Raw genomic sequence first — 19,205 nt, forward strand, 5'->3', positions numbered from 1 at the left:
CATCAGCACAGAGTCCAATGTGGGGCTCCAACCCACAGACCGGGAGATCATGACCTGAGCCACCTAGGCGCCCCTTTTTTTAAAAATTTTAAAGTAAATTTCATGCCCAGCAGGAAGCCCAACTCAGGGCTTAACTCACAACCCAGAGATCAAGAGTTGAATGCTTAACCAACTGAACTATCCAGGCACCCCAGAAGTCATGAGTACTTCTGATGATTAGTGTCTGGCACACAGTATTCATAAACATTAGGCAAACAGGTGACCAAATATTAAGGAAAAACCTCAAGGATTTAGAACATACTTAATCTTTTTTTGTTTTTTAAAATATCCTGACCTTTTATTATGAATATATACTATAAAAATCTAAAGTGGTAAAACATTCTCTCTCCACATTTTTTTAAAAGTTTATTTATTTATTTTGAGAAACAGAGAGAGAGGGATAGTGCGGAAGGGGGGAAGGCAGATAGAGAGGCAGAGACAGAATCCCAAGTAGGCTTTGCTCTGTCAGCGCAGAGCCCAACATGGGGCTCAATCTCACAAACCATGAGATCATGACCCAAGCCTAAATCAAGAGTTGGAGGCTTACCAACTGAGCCACCCAGGCGCCTCTCTCCACATTCTAATATATATCTTCAGGTAACAAGAAAAAAAAATAAAAAATGCACACTTAAGTTAAACATTATTAAAAAACAACAACAACAGCAACAAAAAAACCTTACCTGACAAATTTTTTCCCAAATCTCGTCGCAGCCAGCTTTTTCCTGAAAACTTAGAGCCAGATCATAGTTCTCAGCCTCTGACCAAACAATTAACGTATCCTGTTTAAAAACAAAGATTTCTACATCACCATACTAGAAAAGCTAGAAAAGAAATAACTACGAAGTATAAACAGAAATCAAGAGGACAGGAAACAGTACAGCGATGACAAATGCCCTCTGATAAGTGCAAATAATGCATACTCAATTGACATCATGTAACTGTATTTTGTTATCCTTTGAAACTTTAGTAATATACTGGCAATGGAATAGCTTTGGTACTAAAATGATATTGAGCAATTTTCTAAAACAAAAAATATTAAAATGGGTTAGCAATCTGGTTCATGTACTAAGATCATGTTTAACAGAAAGTCTAGCCATTTTTGGCCAAACTGTAATGTAGACATTCTAATCATCTACATCTTTGGTTTCTAGAAAGTCAGCTATTTCACCCACTAACCACCTACCACCTACAACTTTATCTTTTCCTTTAACCTGGTTGTCAACTGGTTGCAAGCAGACTGACTAATAGCTGAGAACAATTTAGTTTAACCCTTTCTATTTTTGCCCCCCTCTCCTGAATCTGGAAAAGCCTTCAGGATATGAAGGAATTCAAAACAATGATGAAATGAAGATACTCTAAGTCCTACCAGTAAGTTGTTTCTTATTGTTAATAAGTCTAGCACCTATTTCAGCAGCTTAGGTTGTAGAAAAATTAAGAACCCCAGGGTTAGGTATTTTTCTACAAATGTTCTTAATTGTATACGTACCAAAAAGTTAATTATACTTTTTGGAAAAAGCTGTCAACCCCTTTATTAAAACTAAAGTTTGGGTTTAAATTAAAACATGGACAAATTTAAACACAAAAATCATAATGCAACACTCAAATGAAATGCCAATTTTTAACAGATATATAATAATCGAAATTTAATATGGCTAAAACTTTGATTTTTTAGAAAATACACAATTGAAAAAATACATGAGTTTATATCCCAATTGTCAAGTATATAATGTACAAAAATACCTTATAATTAAGAATTATTCACCTAATACTTCTGATTATGATGTGATATGAAAAAAATGTAAAACTCAAAGTAAGCTGCAGATTTACAAAGTCTTCAGAATGAAAACACTTCAATACTTTGATAGCTCTAATCTGTAAGTGAAAATACCCTTCAACTAACCCAGGCCTTAGGTTTTTGGTTGTGTGATCAGGTAAGAAGAACAGCTGGAAAGGTTCTCGCTTCTGCCTAGCTATGCTTCCTGGAAGTCAAATTTGCCACCAGGTATTCTAAAATTTCATCATGTGACTCCTTTCATTTAAAAACCTTCTGTGGCTCCTACCATATACAAAAGAGGTTTTGAAATATTTTAAAAAATCCAGCAGAACTCTTCTTACAAACAAAATTTTACTAAGAATCTTTATGTAGAAAAAGATAAAGACAGAACTCCTCTGGTTAAAGCACTAGGACACACATTCAGGCTCCATGTACTTTCCTCAACCCAAGTCAACTTCTTAGAGCTCTCCTCAAAATAGCTTCAGGAACAATGATCTCCAAAACTTTTTTGTCTCTCAAATTACTTAAGCATTATATTCAGAAATACAGTATCAGCAAACCAATACTTTACAAAATATACAGTAAAACAGAAATAAAAAGCCTTAAATAAAGATAAAATAAGCAGTATTTTTAAATGTTTGAATGGTTATGGTTCCATACCATTATTAGTTAACATTTTAAGACCCAGTATATACCTAGAGCACAGTAAACCCACAAATGACAGTAGATACCAGCTCCTATTTAATGTCACCCTTTTAATAATTCTGAATTTTGGGGGAGGAGCAACTTCTTGTGAGATCTATTTACCACTGTTTCTGCATTGTCACCCGGCTCACAGATTAAACTAGGAGTATAAATGTTAGCTTTACCATGACCATGTTAATTTGCACTTTTATCACTGTTTTCTTTTTTTTTTTCGTTTTTTTTTTTTAATTTATTTTTGGGACAGAGAGAGAGCATGAACGGGGGAGGGGCAGAGAGAGAGGGAGACACAGAATCAGAAACAGGCTCCAGGCTGCGAGCCATCAGCCCAGAGCCTGACGTGGGGCTCGAACTCACAGACCGCGAGATCGTGACCTGGCTGAAGTCGGACGCCTAACCGACTGCGCCACCCAGGCGCCCCTTTATCACTGTTTTCAACCCTTTTTATGACATGTGTTCATTTTGTTAGGGTTACACGTCAGTTTAAATTCGTAAATAAAAAACATCTGTGCATACCGGCTACTATAATTCACAGTAGTTACGGAACACTTTTCATGGAAGTGTTACCCTTAAAAGGTATCTCTACATATATTTTTTACTTCTGACCACTTATCAAATATTAGCAAAACCTAGTTTCTTTTTTTGATTAAAATATATAAACAGGTTTCGTCTTAAATTTCCACACTTTATAATGTACATTCATTTTGGAGATCACTAGTACAACAGGATAAAATCCAAAATCCTTTATCCAGGTATCTAAGGCCCTTTCCAATTCGGTTTCAATCTATCTTCTGAAAGAAAGTCTAGGTAAGCAATGAAGTCTGATTTAAGGTAATTAATTGAGTCCCCTTCTTCACCATCATTTTCTTGTTTGTTTCTTCCCCAAGCCAGGCAAAACCCAGAAACTAAATGGGATTTATATTCAGAATCCTTTTCCAATGTAAAGAGGACTGACATTGAGAGATGCTTAAAAATTCAGACTCCCATGCTTCTCCCTCGGGAACAGGTCTGGGTGAATCCCAAGAATCCTTATTTTTAAGAAGGGCCTCAGGTTATTCTTTTGATAAGTCAAATTTGAAAACATCACCTAAGCGCCTAAGCGTATCTCTGGTTGGCTGACAGAGGATGGGAAACTGCTATCACAGCAGGAACCTTCTAGCTGTATGAAATCTACTCAAAGTGAGTAGCAAATCCCATCCTTCCTTCTTCCCCTCCCAGAACCCTACTATCTCAGTCAAAAAATAACCGTAAGAAGTACTTCTCAGAACTGCTTGTTTTGAGTATTATAGTAAAAGCTCTTAGGTGAGAGAGCACAAGGCTGGCACGAGACTAGTTAAAATAAAATACAAAGTGTTAAATGGCAGAGTTTTCCACATATCCAAAAAGTCTCCCACATCCAAAAAGTCATGTTCAATTTTTGTAATAACGTGTTTTCAACCGCTGTGCTCTTTGTGTTCTAGGTTTTGCTCATTTGTGTGTAGCACACATATCTTTGGGACATTATTAATGCCTGTTTAAACCAAGAGAAGCTTAGAGTTTTCCTCTACCAACGAAACATTTAGTCACCACTATGTCCCTATGGAAATCAGATTTAAAATGAGCCTGCAGGGAGAACAGAAAAAGTCAGTTATACTTGGTTTGGTCCTTTAAAAAAATAAGAAAGGTGATTATGTCTAAGCCAAGATGGAAATAAGACATGAGCTAGAAAAGCTTGACAATTTAGCATTTACAGAATCAGATTTTCACAATGTTGTTTTATGAGAAATGCTCATTTTCAATCTTAAATATTAAAAACACATTCTTGAGGTGAATATTGTTTAAGTCAAAATTTCTTAATAATCCAAGGCCTAAATGACACTTTAGAATTCTATCTAAAACTTGGTGCTTAACATCTTTTCTAGGGAAAGGGTTATCATCAGTTTTTATATTATATTCACAAAGGCATTTGTGACACATTTAAAACAGTCTAACAAACCAATGGATTATTGGTTTGTTTTCCTCCCCAGTACATTAACATGAATAAACTCTGCTCATGAAATATTTGAGATCCTATTGCTTGTCAGACTAACCCTATCTTTGCCCCAACAGCTATGACAAAATTCAATATACACAGAGCTGAAGTTTTTCAAAAGGAACGTTATTTTTTAAGAAAAAGGAGAATAGAAATACCAGATTTGGAGAATTCAATCTGCAGATTTAAAATCAATTTAGAAGTCTGAAAATGAGTGAGATTAACCAGACATATAGTGCAACATAACATCTAGCTCTCTAGTAGTTCCTAACAGTAGTTGACCCTAACTTGTTTTGAGATGGATTTTTAAACTATACTATCGTATATATAACATATAGTCCAAGGTACACATGATGACGCTGCTAAAAAACAGTACTAAAATCTTCCTAAAATCTGTGATATATTTGGATATAATGGGAATAACCCCAGACTAGAATTAGGACCTGGGCATCACTCACAGTTTCACTGTCCGCTATTTCTGTGACTTTCAGCAAAGTATTTAACCCCTTTGATTCTTCTTTCCTCATTGGAAAAGAGGATTATGATGAGATTATTATGACTATAGGTCTTTCATTAAGCTTATGTGTGAGGTACTATGCTAAAGCATTTTTTATACATTAATTCACAACTATTACATGATGTAGGTAGTACCTCCATTTAAAAGATAAGATTCAGAGAAAATCTGCTCAAAATTATAATAATGAAATAAATACCTTAAAAGTATTCATGTCCTTGATACTATGCCCCATAAAAAACGTGAACAATTCTAAAAGAACACAAAGTTCTTAACAACTTGCTTCCCAACCTTTTGCCCTGCAGCATTATATTTATGTAGGTTACCTGTCCGAACCTCTATATAAAATCCCTCTCCATCTGATTTCCAAGGATTCCTTAGTCTCGTTCCAAACCACCACCTAGAATATACCTGTACTCATGACTGCCCAATCTTTCCAACATAATAATTCATGTCCTCCACTTGTGCTCCTGATCTATTGCCAGAGTGGGCTCTATTCATTACACATTCATGCTATTATCTTAACGCAGCATTCAGTATTATAGAAATATCCCTTACATTATATACTATACTCCTTACGTTAGTCTATTCCCCACAGTGCCTCTCAGGTAAAACCCCAAATCCCTAATTTTATTGGTTTATTTTGCCAACTAAGAGATACATTGTGACAATTTTCACCTCTACATTTAAAAAAACCTTTTTTTAATGTTTTTTCATTTTTGAAAGAGACACAGTTCAAGCAGGGGTGCGGGAGAGAGAGAAGGACACAGAATCTGAAGCAGGCGCCAGGAGCTGAGCTGTCAGCACAGAGTCCAACGTGGGGTTCAAACTCACGGACCGTGAGATCATGACCTGAGCCAAAGTTGGACGCTTAACTGAGTCACCCAGGCGCCCCTCACCTCTAACTTTAAAAAAAATTTTTAATGTTTATTTTTGAGAGAGAGAGAAAGAGAGTGTGAGTGAAAGGGCAGAAAGAGAGGGAGATACAGGGTCTGAAGCAGGCTCCAGGCTCTTAGAACTGTCAGCACAGAGTCTGATGTGGGGTTCAAACCCACTAACTGAGATCATGACCTGAGCCGAAGCTGGATGCTTAACCAACTGAGCCACCCAGGGACCTATCACCTCTACCTTTAGCACAGATGTTCTTCTAACTACAACCTAGAAATAGTCTCAATCTTTCACTTGCAGGATATGAACAGCCATTCATTGACCCTCCTTTTGTTACCAAAATTCTATTCTCCCTTGGTTTCAAGAAAACACATTTTTCTGATTTTCTACTCTTCCAATTGCGTATTCTTCCTCTTAACTAGATCTTCTTCCTAATTACCAAACACCTAACCCAGCAGTATACCCTGTCAATTCTATCTTCAATATGTATCTCAAACCCATCCACCTCTTTCTATCTACACTGACATTACCCTAACCTGATTCAACATTATCTCTTGCTTGAATTATATTGTAATCTCTCATCTACTCTACCAGTTATTGCACCTCTTCAATTCCACACATTTTTGCTTTAGTTTGGATCATGTCACTGCTCTGCTGAAAATTTTCAAAAACTTTCAAATGCACTTTAAAAATCTAAACCAGTTAGTTACAAACCCGTAAGCAGCACTCAACCAAGTATTAATTGGATGAATGAATAAATGTGGACAATTCAACAAGGCTCGGTCTTATGCTTTATTCTTTTCTCGATTTCTATCTACTCCCTTGAAAGAGGTCCCCTCTTACAGCTAAAAGTAGCAATGATTCTCAAATTAGAATCTTTCATACCAACTCTTACTGTCTCTAGTTCAGTTGTTCATTTTAAGACATTTACAATTATCTTATCATCATTTCAAAGCCTAAGTTGGGGGGAGAGAAGGTATAAAACAGTATATAGTATGCTACCAATTATGCCAGTAAAAGGGAAAATATATATGTGATTGCATGCCTACTCATTCACACATGCATAAGACCTCTAGGAAGATATGCAAGAAACTGGTAACACTGGTGGCCTCTAGCAACGGAAAGCATATGGATGGAGTCCAGGGTGGGAGAGACTTCACCAAATACTTTCTGAACTTTTAACGATGTGACTGTATTATCTACCCAAAAATAGTTTTTTGTTTTTCTTTTTTTTTTTTAAATAAACAAGCCAATAACCAAATCATTAATGTAAACCTTTCTTCTCAACTTCTCAGTTCCTGGAGAGAACCATCATTTTCCTGGCCCCAAGACTCTAAACACTTCTAGTGACCCTTGATTCCTTCTCTTTCATATTTAATCATTCACCAAATCTTCCAGCACTTTCTTGGAAATATACTAGAGCTCTTTTTCTTCTTTCTAATTCCATTTACTATACTGCAACAGACTTTAATTTTTTCTGCATCTGAATTATAGTAAATAGTCTTGCTACTCCAAAGCTGTTTCCCTTTCCACCCCCAATTCATTATCCACGACACTGCCACACTTGCTTCCCAAACACGGTATCACTTTCATCATGTTAAACCCCCTCCTCAAGAATCTATAATAGCTCCTGTTTAGCTAAACAAATGTAAAAATAAGAAACCTCTGCTGCAAAGAGGCTTAATAACGTTTGTGTCAGGTGTACCATTTCCTTCAGCGGACAGGACTAGGGAGAGTGAAATTTTTCTTAATGATTCTAGCTCAAATCTTCCTTCTTTAATTTTCTACTGCCTGAGTCTGTGGAATAAATTGTTTTTATAAATTTTGTGTTGGCATATACATGCTGTATAATCTCAGTCAAGAAACTTGACCTTTCTGGGCCTTAACTGCCTTATCTGTGGAATGCTTTCATGGGCTTTCAATAAGGACTAGATTAAAACCATTTATCAGTTGTTTTATTATCATAAGGTAAATGTTTCACCTGTTATTATCTTGTCTCCCAAAAAACCCATGGGGACTTCCTTACACTTCTTTCCTAAACCCAATTAACACCCAATGGTATTACATATAAAAGGGTACACATCCCTATGACTCTGCTTTTGATTTAGTCAACATCAGTAGGGCTGATTCTAAATAACTTAAAGTTTTCATATGTATCATCAGGCACTTTATTTCATGTTCTACTGCCTACAGTAATCAAGAAAGTGTTGTGAATCAATGATGACCTATTGATATGGGGTCATTTCACATTCAACTCAACTCATTCTAACTTATTTTGAGCCCATAAATCAGAACTTGGCTCATTTTAGAACTGTGTAATGTTAAAAAAATAATGTTAAATAATTTTCTTTGAATTTATCCAATGCATTCTGTAGCAATACGTCCTATAAACTATGAGCATGTCATTCACTCTAGTCTTTTTAAAATTAAAAACCCACTACTGATCAATATATTTCATATAAATTTTGGAAATGAATACTTTTCTGGGCCAATTTATTGAATAACTTAAATGATGACATTAAAAAATATAATTCTAATGAACAGAAAAACATCTATGTGTTTGGAAATCTCAATTTGTATAATCTGGCAAAAAGTACAAAATGAACAATGTTTTGGTGAAAAAATGAAAAACCGTTATGTACAACAAAGTTTAAAACAATCCCTAAACTGCTCATTGATTCTATTAGAAAAGTGTACTCAATTTAAACAAAAATAAAGAAAATAAAACAAGTGACCCTATTTACACATTTTTCGATTTTAGATACAGAGCTTTTCCATATTACTGTCAGTGCCAGTGTTCTCTTATACTTTAATGTTCTTTAGTAAAAGTAATTCACTTAGAAAAAGGTTCTTAAAAATCCTAACGTTATATATTTAAACGTGATGAATTATGGAAAACATTTTCCCAACAGCATGAATTTTTAAAAGTAAGTACTTTTTTCTCCAATACTTTAGCTTTCTAGGAGAGTAATATTACAAAGAAAGATATGTTTTAAAGTTTCTAATGAACCATCATGTATTTCTAGACTAATGTTGGAGGACTATTTTATACACAAACCACTATCACATGTGATCTTTTCAACAGCAACAACAATTAAAGAATCTTATACACAATCTGAAAAGAATCCACATTATAATTAATTTGTAGGGAGTCACATTAAAAACATAGTTCCTGAATATTTTATATTCATACAGATAGGAGGGAAAAAGATTACAAATTGGAATTTCTTTGCCAACAAGCAAAGCAGCAAAAAAAAAAAAAAAAAAAAAAAAAGTACAAAACAAAAAAGGTAACTATCTGGTAAGATTCAGTGCAAAGACAATCATCTGCTTGGCTGACTTAGAAATTAAATTTACTTAAGTATCCAAGTTGTAGGAAACATTTTCAAGTGTTCAATACAGGACAAATGTTTGGTTCTCCATCACAAAGACACATAATATTTTCTAAGCAATAAGAAAAAAACATTAATATTGAAAAATTAAGTATTTCAAAGAAGTGGTTAAGAATATATTGCACATGCAAAACAACAGTTTAACAGTAAGATTTTTACTAATAATGAGCTGTGCAACAGACATGTTGTCACTCCTCCAACTGTGAAGTATTTATTTCTGGGCATCCAAATTTTCACTGACCTTGAAGAAAGTAGGTATTGACGGTGTGAATATAATCCTAAAGTAACTTATCTTTTCCTAGAAAACTCTCTGCCACATTCATTTTACACACCACACCACACCCACACCCACCTAGAAATAATCTAAATGTCTAATATAGAATACTACACAGTTAAAAAAAAAAAAAACCCGAAAAACTAGATCTACATTGTTAATATCAACAAATCTTCAAATTAACTGTTGAATGAAAAATGAAAATCCAGAGTACATGTAAGAGTATGAGATCAACTGTATAAAGTTTAAAAACACATAAAAGACTACATATTATTTATGAGTACATACATATGCAGAAAAGGTATATAAGCATGTACAGAAATAATACATCAATTTCAGAACAGTGGTTACCTACAGTTAGGAAGGAGAATGGATAGAATGAGATGGGGGTACAAAGGGGACTTTAACTCTATCCACAATGTTGAACATTACAAAGATTTGAAACAAATATGGTATAATGTTAACACTTTAAATTTGGTGGTTATACGGACACACATTATATTTTCTGTACTTTTCAGTTTTGAAATATATAATAATAAAAATGCAAATATTCACAAAAGAAAAGGTTCAAGCACTGCTGCCAATTCCAGATTAAATACCTGTGCACACTAAAAAAAAACACAGGTTTTTCTCTTCCCAATAAGACAATAAATAATAGAAAACATTACATGACTGGCAATGTACACTTTTATAAAGTATCACACCACTTTTTATATTAAAAATATAGAATTAAAGAACAGGATTTAAATGCTTCTACTTCAAAAACTCTACTTTTGCTGGAGGCAAACGATCAAATTTCACACCACAAACAGGTTTTCCTCGCTTTAAAGAGTGTCCCTTTGAATTTTCTTATATGCCATTTTCTTTAAATGTGATTGAGAATAAAAAGGCTTAGTGTACAGGGTATAAAAGATATCTGGCTATCTGTAGTTAAATAAGACTAATGAATACACTATATTCTAACATAAACTAACACTGGCTCAATTCAAAGGTAATAAATTACTGCCAGTACAAAAACTTTCACTTTTGTTTCAAACTTTTGACCTACCAGGGAAATACAGTGTGTAACTCTGTTTACCAAACATGTTTTATCTTATCAGGAAAATTTTCCCATCTTTGTAACATTAATACTTTCTTGATCACAGATGAAGTCTTTCAAATTAAAGATAAACTACTTGCCTGTTGTTTTTGATATGCAGTGTTTGGATTTATCTTTGATTCCAAGAGTAGTGATCCTGAAAGATAAAAAATAATATTTATAAGTTTCAATTTATAAAACCTGATTAAAGTATCAGAATATAAATTTAAAAAAAAACCAAAAACTTCTGTTCTCTTCCCTTATCTAGAGATGTGAAGTAATCAAATGTATTATGATTCACATTTTTCTCTCCAGATCTGGGCTTCATATTTAATTTAGAACACACCATCTTATCCCCATATGCCCTTAAAGGAAAAAAAATCCTCTTAGGATCAACATTCAGACCCAAAATGTAAGGAGGCTAGATGTCCATTCAAGTTTTATTGAAATGAAAATTTTAAGATCTAAATGACTACTTGAAGCCAAACTCTTTTTAACAAAGTTATTTTATTGCTTTTCCATTTTAACAAATAAAACAAATTACAAAGGACAACAGGAATCTAAGTAGTTAGTACATAAATTACAGAACTGCATTTATCCTTTTCTCCTTAACAAAAGGAAGGACACTTCATGTAGAAATAAACGTCCACAACTATTTAAAATAATAGGGAGAGTGCGAGAGTTCAAAATACAATAAATCTAAGATTGTTATTTTTCTACTATCTGGACACAGCTGGTCAAACCGAGGCGTTCAGATTACAACGAGAATGGTTTTAATTACGACTCTACATTTTATAATTTAAAAATACTTCACATGACTCCTACAAAAAAAATCAACGGATAAACGTTTACAATCTGCTCTGGTGTCCTAACTTGTTTAGGTTGTAAAGTATCCACTTTTTCATGGCAACCTCTACAAAGGCAGCCTGGAGGGATCCCCGACATAGATATGCTTGTGCGTGCATGTATCGTGGCAACAGTCTGCAATAACTGCAGGAAAAGGTGCCTTTTGGTTTTCCCTAGCACCTGTCGACTGGGGCGAACGGGATTCGTTAGTAAAATGAGTTAAAAACAACAACAACAACAACAACAACACTGAGAAAGTAAAGTTTTACTAAGACTTTTGAAATAGACAAATAATTGGGTAAAAATGCAAAAATTAAGTGTGTGGGGGGTGTCGTCAGCTCCCTAGGGCGAGTAAATAACTACTCCGTCTTCTCATTACTTCCTCTCTTCTCACTCGCCCCTTTTCAAAGGAGGCGAGACTGGAGAGGAAGGGGTCAAATCCTTAATAGGGATAGGAGGCGGGGGAACAGCATCAGCGTCTGACTGAGGGTAAATCCGGACAAAGTAGTTTGTTTTTACCGTACAGAAGTGCAGGCACAAAACCAATGCGCTGTCCCAAGATGTGGCAGTAACAGTACCCGGCCCAGGGCCTAAACACCAGGGCTTTGCCCAAACCGGAGGCACTGACTGTTCCCTATTCTATGTTCCAATAACCTTACCGTCGGACTCAGCCCGAACCAGCAGCGACATCCCCTTGAGCTCCTCTACGTAAGTAGAGGAGACGTGCCCGGTGCCTCGGTCGTCCCATTGACGGTCTTCGTTGAGGGTATAGACCTTCACTCGCCGCCGCGTATCCGACATGGTGGCTGCTGTCCCCACCGCTCCAGCCGCTGCCTCCTCGCTCACGTCGTCCGCGCCCCTCACTCTTGAGAGACGGTTGCGGCGGAGGCGGCAGCGGCGGCGGCGGCTCCAGAGAGGCCCGAGTTCACCATGGCTCCCAAGGTTCAGCCGCGGGAAGGGGCAACAAGAGTCACCGAAACCTCTCCGCCCGGAGACCCGGTAACCTCTCACTTCACCCCCGCACACACCCACCCTCCCTCCCTTTGCCCCCCAGAGCTCGCTCGCTCTCCCGCCGCCGCCGCCGCCGCGGTAACTACTACAGATCCGCCATCTTGTAACCCGATTCTCTAAGCCTTTCTCTTCCTCCTCCAGCAGACTCGCACGGGCTGTACTAGCAGGGGCTACGGCGGCCGACGAGTCCAACACGCTGCACTTCTGCTTTCCGCACGCTCTTCCGAGCCCGCAGTGCTCGGTGTTCTCGCGAGGCGGCTTACTGGCCCGAAGTGGGAGGGTCTACGTGCAACTTCCTCTTCTCTCGGCCTTGCCTGATGGGGCGGGATCTCGCCCGGGTGGTCGGCTCTCGCGAGTTCTCTGTCCCCTTTAGTGCCGCGAGACTGCTTTCTGAGCTAGCGGCGAGAGCCGAGTTTTGGGTTTTTCTTGAAGTGGTTGCGGGCTACCCTGAGGGTGTGACGAGCCGTGGGACCCAGCTCTGAGGAAAAAGTAGAGCAAACTTGGGAGGTACGCATCCTCGGGCGGGACTAACCCTAAGCAAGAGGGAAGGAAATGTGCTCGCACTCTTAATTGGAAGCTAACCCTGTCAGCCTATGGGAGAAAAACAGTTTAAATTTCTGTGAACATGTAGGAACAGTGGTCTCTTTAAGGAGACCCGAAACCCACCAAAACTTATTATGGAATCTGTTAAAGTTAAGCATCTCCTCAGGAAGTGTTCTGTGGATCTCCAGGCAATTATAACGTGCGTGGTACGGAGTGTGTTGACAAATTCCTATTTCCCGCCAAAGCGTTTCACTGTTAGGCTTTTGGTAGCTGGCCATTGAAAAGCATCCTTTCCCCCTCACGAAAATACAGTGGCCTTTCCGTGTTTCTAAGCTCGGAAAAGAAATCTTCAGAGAAGTTGAGGGAAGTGGCGCGGACCTACGTTCCTAACACATCTAAAATAATTGTTTTGATATTTTTGAGTTTTTCTTACGGGCATTTCTTGCGTTATCTATCGGGAGGTCTTCTGCGCTGAATAAGCGGAAGGTGAATTCTCTCGGCATTCACATTGTCAAACATTGCCGGTTGGATACCAGCCATTTGCTGGGCAGTCGTTTATTTCGGTCCACGTTCGTTCTCGATGGAATCCTTTTATTCGTTTTTAAAGCCTTTCTCAGCTTGTTCTGTCTTTAGTTCTTTCTAACCCATTAGTCTGAAAAGTGAAAAACAGACGAATTGCACACGTAGCCCCTTTGGCGCATCTTGGGAGTTGTCAGTACTTACCTGTGGTTTTGACAAGATCTTCTACGTAGACACCCTTCAGAGGTGCACTAAAAACGTGAGAAGTCTTAGGAAGAACAGACGCCTGATACAAAATAAATTCTAATTGCAAAATCTGAATACATAGGATTTTTTTTTTAATCTGAAGGAGACCTCAGAAAATGTACTTGAATTAAGTAGTTATATGTAATAATAGGACACGTTAATTGCTGTGGTTGATGTGGACAAAATGCATTTTGAGCCCAGAGGAAATAATATTTCTGTCATGGGTCAAAGAAAGCTTCACAGAAGTTTTGAACCAGATGTTAGAGGATCCCTGAATGGGAATTTGCATTTTGGCTTGGGAAGGTGTTAAAGGCTGAGAGGACAGGAGGAACAAAGTCATTATATGTTACTGGCCTAAAAGAACTTCTCTGTAAGTAATATATAAGTTAAAGGAATGACAACTATGAAGAAGTCTCTTAAATACTATATGTGTCAAGGTTAATGGCCCTACTAACTCTGGATAAAACGGCGAAATAATAGTTATTTCCTGTATTTACTCAATTATTCCTAGTATTTGTTGATCATATACTATGTGCTAGGACACTGTTCCATACAGTGAATAAATAGAAGTCCCTCTTGTCATGGAGCTTACATTCTAGTGTAGGAAGACAATGAACAAATATATGCCAGATACTGATAAATATGAGTACAAAAAAATAAGAGTAGCAGAAGGTCAGTGAGCTTGGGAAGGAAAATGGTGTTTATTGAGGAGGGCCTCTGAGGGAGGTAGTCAGCCATGCATTTCCTCAAGGGAAGAGAGCATGAGGGAGCCGGACAGCAAAGTACAAAGCCTTGTGGCTGTAGCATGCTGAGTGAGAGGGATAATAAGGAAACCAGTGTCTTTAAACCAAATTTTGTAATACTATACATATTGTTGTACAGATGTACCCCAGTTTAAACCGTCTTCTATGTGTCATTTCCAGTAGTTTCCACCCTTCAACAATAAGTGATTTACAGAAATTATTTCATGTGTTCAAAATATATTTGAAGTTAAATTCCTAGAGCAGGGATTTTCAGCATTGGCACTAACATTTTGGGCTAGATAATTCTTTGTTGTGAGAGGTTGTTCTGTGCATTACAAGGTGTTTAGCAGCATCCCTTATTTTCACCCATCTGATGCCAGTATTATTGCACCCTTTCGTCCAGCTGTGATCACCCAAATCATCTACCATCATTGCCATTGTCCTTGGGAGGCACGTTACATTTTTTTAATTCTTGAAGGTTTAAAAAATTACGTTGTTAATATATACAATTAGGTTGTCATTTGATTGACTCATGTCCTTGAAATGTGAGGCTTTCTGTTTTCACCCTTCCCATTCTGTTAAATGTTTTAATAAACAAGAGTTTGCTATATTCACTCATTTTTTTTCTTTAAGATGATTAAGTCTTTGCCATTTAAATAAACCATCAAACTAATAACCTATATCCTCTTCAGCCACATTCCTATTTCTTTTCCCCTTTACAGCCAAACTAAGTGTTGAAGTTGTTTATATTCCCTTCATTTCTTCACCTCTCACTTATTCCTCAATTGAACCTATTCTGATTTCTATCCCTTCCATCCTTCTGCCTTACCTTCATCATAAAGTTCTTTATAAACTAACTGAAGATATCTATGTTAATAATGCCACTGGACATTTTTCAACCCATTTTACTTGAACTAAGCTAATTTGTTTTGAGGGAGAGAGAGAGAAGGAATCCAAAGCAGGCTCTGTGCTGTCAGCATGGCATCCCACTAACCGTGAGATCATATAACCTGACATGAAATCAACAATCAGACTCATAACTGATTGAGCCACCAGACGCCCATCCTTGATCCAAGTTAAAATTGACACTTTTTTGTCTGAACTTTGTTCCCTACAGTCATCTCATGACAACTCTTGCTTTATCCTTCAGATGCTGCTAGTTGCCACTTTCATAGAGGAGCCTCTGACTCCCCTGACTAGATAATATCCTCTTGGAATGTTACAGACACCAAAAAATCCAATTCAGAGTAGTTTAAATGATAAGAGAATTTATTGGCTCATGAATGGGAAGTCTGGAGATAAAGGGAAATCTCAGATAGACTCAATTGGTTCAACATGAACAGCGAGAACTTGTTTTCCTTCTCCCTCTGAATTCTATATTCTGCTTTGTCAAATTCATCTAAGGCTTAAGATCTTTTGTATCTTAAGACAGTGGCCAAGAGCTCCCAAGTTTCCACAGTTCTTCATTCACAGCAAAAGAGAGTTTCCTCACATATTCCCAGTTGCATTGTAATTAGACTAATATAGGTCACATGTCTACTCTTGAACCTAGAGATTTGAAGTCTAGGGAATGTCAAGCACTGATTGGTGGAGGCAAATCAAGGCCCATCCTGGGGGCTGGGGATGGGTTTAATCCCACCCAAATCCCGCGGATATACCATGTGATAATGGGTAAAACAGATGTGGGAAGACAACCAGAGTATCCGTTTTATTTTCTTATTACGTATTCACAGGACCATGCACCCTTCCATTGTAGCATTTGTCATATGTGTAGCTTTATTTGTATGATTTCTGATTAATAATTGTCTCTTCATCTAGATGACAAATTTCTTTGAGTTCAGGGATCTATGTTTTTTTCTTACCATTTTATCTGTAGTGCCTAGCAGACGGTGTGGAATATAGCATGAACTCAATAACTGTTCAAAGATTGAAGTTTCCTTAGAAGTTTACTACTCAATTTGACATGCTGCCTAGAAGGTAATTTAATAACTCCCCTATCAAATCAACTGAGATTAAATTATATCTTTGAAAGCTACAGATTGGTATGTCTAATTTCTAAGTAGTCAGTTTTTGGCGCACTACTGAAAGTTGTGAAACAAACCTGATATATTTTTTACATTTTTTAACAGTTTCTGATTCCTTGTAGGATAAAGTTCTGTAGGGTGGCATACAAAGCTCTTCATGGTTTAGCCCCTACCAAATCCTGGCTCTTTACTCTCAAGAGCAAGGCTATGGACTGTGTGATTTTCCCTGGGGTGATTTTTTCAATCATAGCTCTTCCCATACCATTTTCCAAATATTCTTAGGACCCTTTTCTCTGGGTGATTGTCGTTTCTCCAGGTGTGCCCTCATACCCTGACAGAATAGAGGCAGAGGAAGGTGGCAAGAGGTCCATCTGTTTGGTATTCAGGCTTTCATTTAATTACTCCTTTTAACCCTGCTTTCACAGTGGCCCACTAATGTGACTAGTGTCTCCAAGTCAAAAGACTCTCCTAATTCGGAAAGTAAATCTCAGTCTCCTGAGGTGGTGGTGGCAACAGTGTTCAAAGGGCTTATATGGGTATGAGTGTGTGTAGAGGGAGATGGTAGTCCTTTGGTTATGTGAGGTTGGGAAGGGAACCCTTTCTATATAGTTTGACCCTGTCCTCAAATTCTCAGCCCTGATCCTTTCTGATTTGTTGTGGAGATAATTAATTCTCTTCTTCTCTGAGCATCTCTGTGGTAAATTAGGTTGTAACTTCCTCTGTTCTCCTAAGGTCCACTACTGCTCCTACCATTTGCTTGCCATGCAAATGACATTTGTTAAAATATCTTATCTGCTATTGTCTCTTTTGTTATGTTTGCCCTTTGGACTCTATACTTAAAAACTTTTTTTATTTAACTATATGTGGCTAATTTTCCATTTTTGACAAAGGTATTCTAACATATTTCATGTTTAATTCTGTATTCCACTTGGATTTTTTGTATATGTGAAGTAGGATGCTAATTTAAAATTTTCCTCCAAATGGAGAGCCACTTGTCAATATTATTTATAGATTAAATAATTTGAAGTGCTATTTTAATCATACTCTTTACTAAGTTTACAGTCACATATACATAAATATATCTGGATTTTAAATTTGTAAAAAATTTTATTATTTTGAGAGAGAGAGAAAGCATGAGTGGGGGAGGGACAGAGAGAAAGGAGAGAGAGAGAATCCCAAGCAGGTTCCACACTGTCAGTGCAGAGCCCCACGCAGGGTTCAAACTCATGAACTGTGAGATCCATGACCTGAGCCAAAGTCAGACACTCAGCCGACTGAGCCACCCAGATGCCTCTGTATCTGGGTTTGAGTCTGAACTTACTACATTGTTTTCATTGTTTTAGTTGGCTAACTGTAGTGTGACAGTTTTAATTGCCATAGTTTTTTATTACTTGTTTTGGTATTTAATTGATATGGTGGCCATATCAGTGCACTATTCAGATCTCCTTCAAGAGGACCTACTTTGGGGAACATACTTGACTGACAGCCAGCTGCCACTGCTTTGGATCCATTGCATTTGAGCTGAGGCCGTAAAAACCTTGAGCTGCTCCTAGCCAGTAACTGAGCACAGCAGGAGTACTACTATACTTGTCCTTTACTGTCCAGTGTAGAACTTCTCAGTGGGCAACTATGGCTTGGGGAACTTCTTAGCAGTCTGGAAGAGACTTTCTTGGAACTACACTATAATCTGAAGCTCTTTCCACTCAGTATTTCCTTCCCTTCCTTCTTTTACAGAGGTCAAACTTGTATTATGGTCTGTAGGCTCTCTCTGTCAATTCCTGTCTATTTTATTCTTCACAGATGTTTCCTCCAGTCATTATCTTACATGTTTAATCCCTTCTTGGCATCTGTGTCTCTGAGGGCTGGAACTGACATGTGGTACAGGGAGTGGTGTAAGAAATCAGGCAGTAAGATGGGGTTTGGGGAATAGTTGACTCAGTCCTTGGCACAAGGTGGCCACTTGACTAATGATTTGACCAGTAGTGACCTAGGAAAACTTTCCGTAAGAGGGGAATGCTGTTGTCTAGACAGTGATTTAGGCGTTTGAAAAATATGGGGAAAACAATGCCTACAAGGATAGCAGAGCTGGCCACTTAAGTTGTACTACTGCCTTGCAGGGGGATATTGAGTTGACACTTAACACACAGTTAAAGCTAAGTTTGGGAGCCAGGAGGCCTCTTTGGGCTTCATAAAAAGGCCCTTATTTCCTTCAGTGTAAGAACAGATATGGGATTTGACAGAGTTACAGAGCTCTAAAGATATTTGAATGCTTAGCCCATGGGCGGGGGGAGTGGGGGAGAGGTATGCTGTGCAGTTAGGGCCCTGGTTGGGAAATCCTGAAGCTTGAAATATGGGATGGTTTGGTAGAGCCCCTCCCTAAGGAATGTGATGGAAACCTCAAGACAAGGGAAGGCAACCTGGCTATGTGTGCATGTGCAATATTCTTCACAACTTTGTAATATAGACTGCCCATTCAGACTGTATGCTACTATATATGGGAGACACGGGAGCAAAAATTGAAGAAAAGGCAACCCCCCCCCCCTCCCCCGCTGCACTCAGGGCTCAGCTTTTGGGTTTTAGCCCACTGAGCCAGTGCTGGCA

General features: G+C 37.8%; 1 protein-coding gene across 5 annotated transcripts in view; it reads right to left on the reverse strand.

The window, feature by feature from the left end:
- Positions 1 to 12,319, reverse strand: part of PPP4R3B (protein phosphatase 4 regulatory subunit 3B) — a 65,374-nt gene extending 53,055 nt beyond the window's left edge. For all 5 annotated transcript variants that reach the window (XM_047068827.1, XM_047068825.1, XM_047068824.1 and 2 more), the window contains exons 1-3: positions 12,178 to 12,319; positions 10,774 to 10,829; positions 720 to 818 (exon numbers count right to left, since the gene is read on the reverse strand). In XM_047068827.1, coding sequence (XP_046924783.1) covers positions 720 to 818; positions 10,774 to 10,829; positions 12,178 to 12,319 — 297 coding nt within the window. The remainder of the gene's footprint in view (positions 1 to 719; positions 819 to 10,773; positions 10,830 to 12,177) is intronic.
- Positions 12,320 to 19,205: the final 6,886 nt, after the last annotated feature.

This window comes from Lynx rufus, unplaced genomic scaffold, assembly GCF_022079265.1.
Source record: "Lynx rufus isolate CCGP_SWC_20201006 ecotype Redwood Valley unplaced genomic scaffold, mLynRuf1.p SCAF_8, whole genome shotgun sequence".
Taxonomy (NCBI): Eukaryota; Metazoa; Chordata; class Mammalia; order Carnivora; family Felidae; genus Lynx; species Lynx rufus.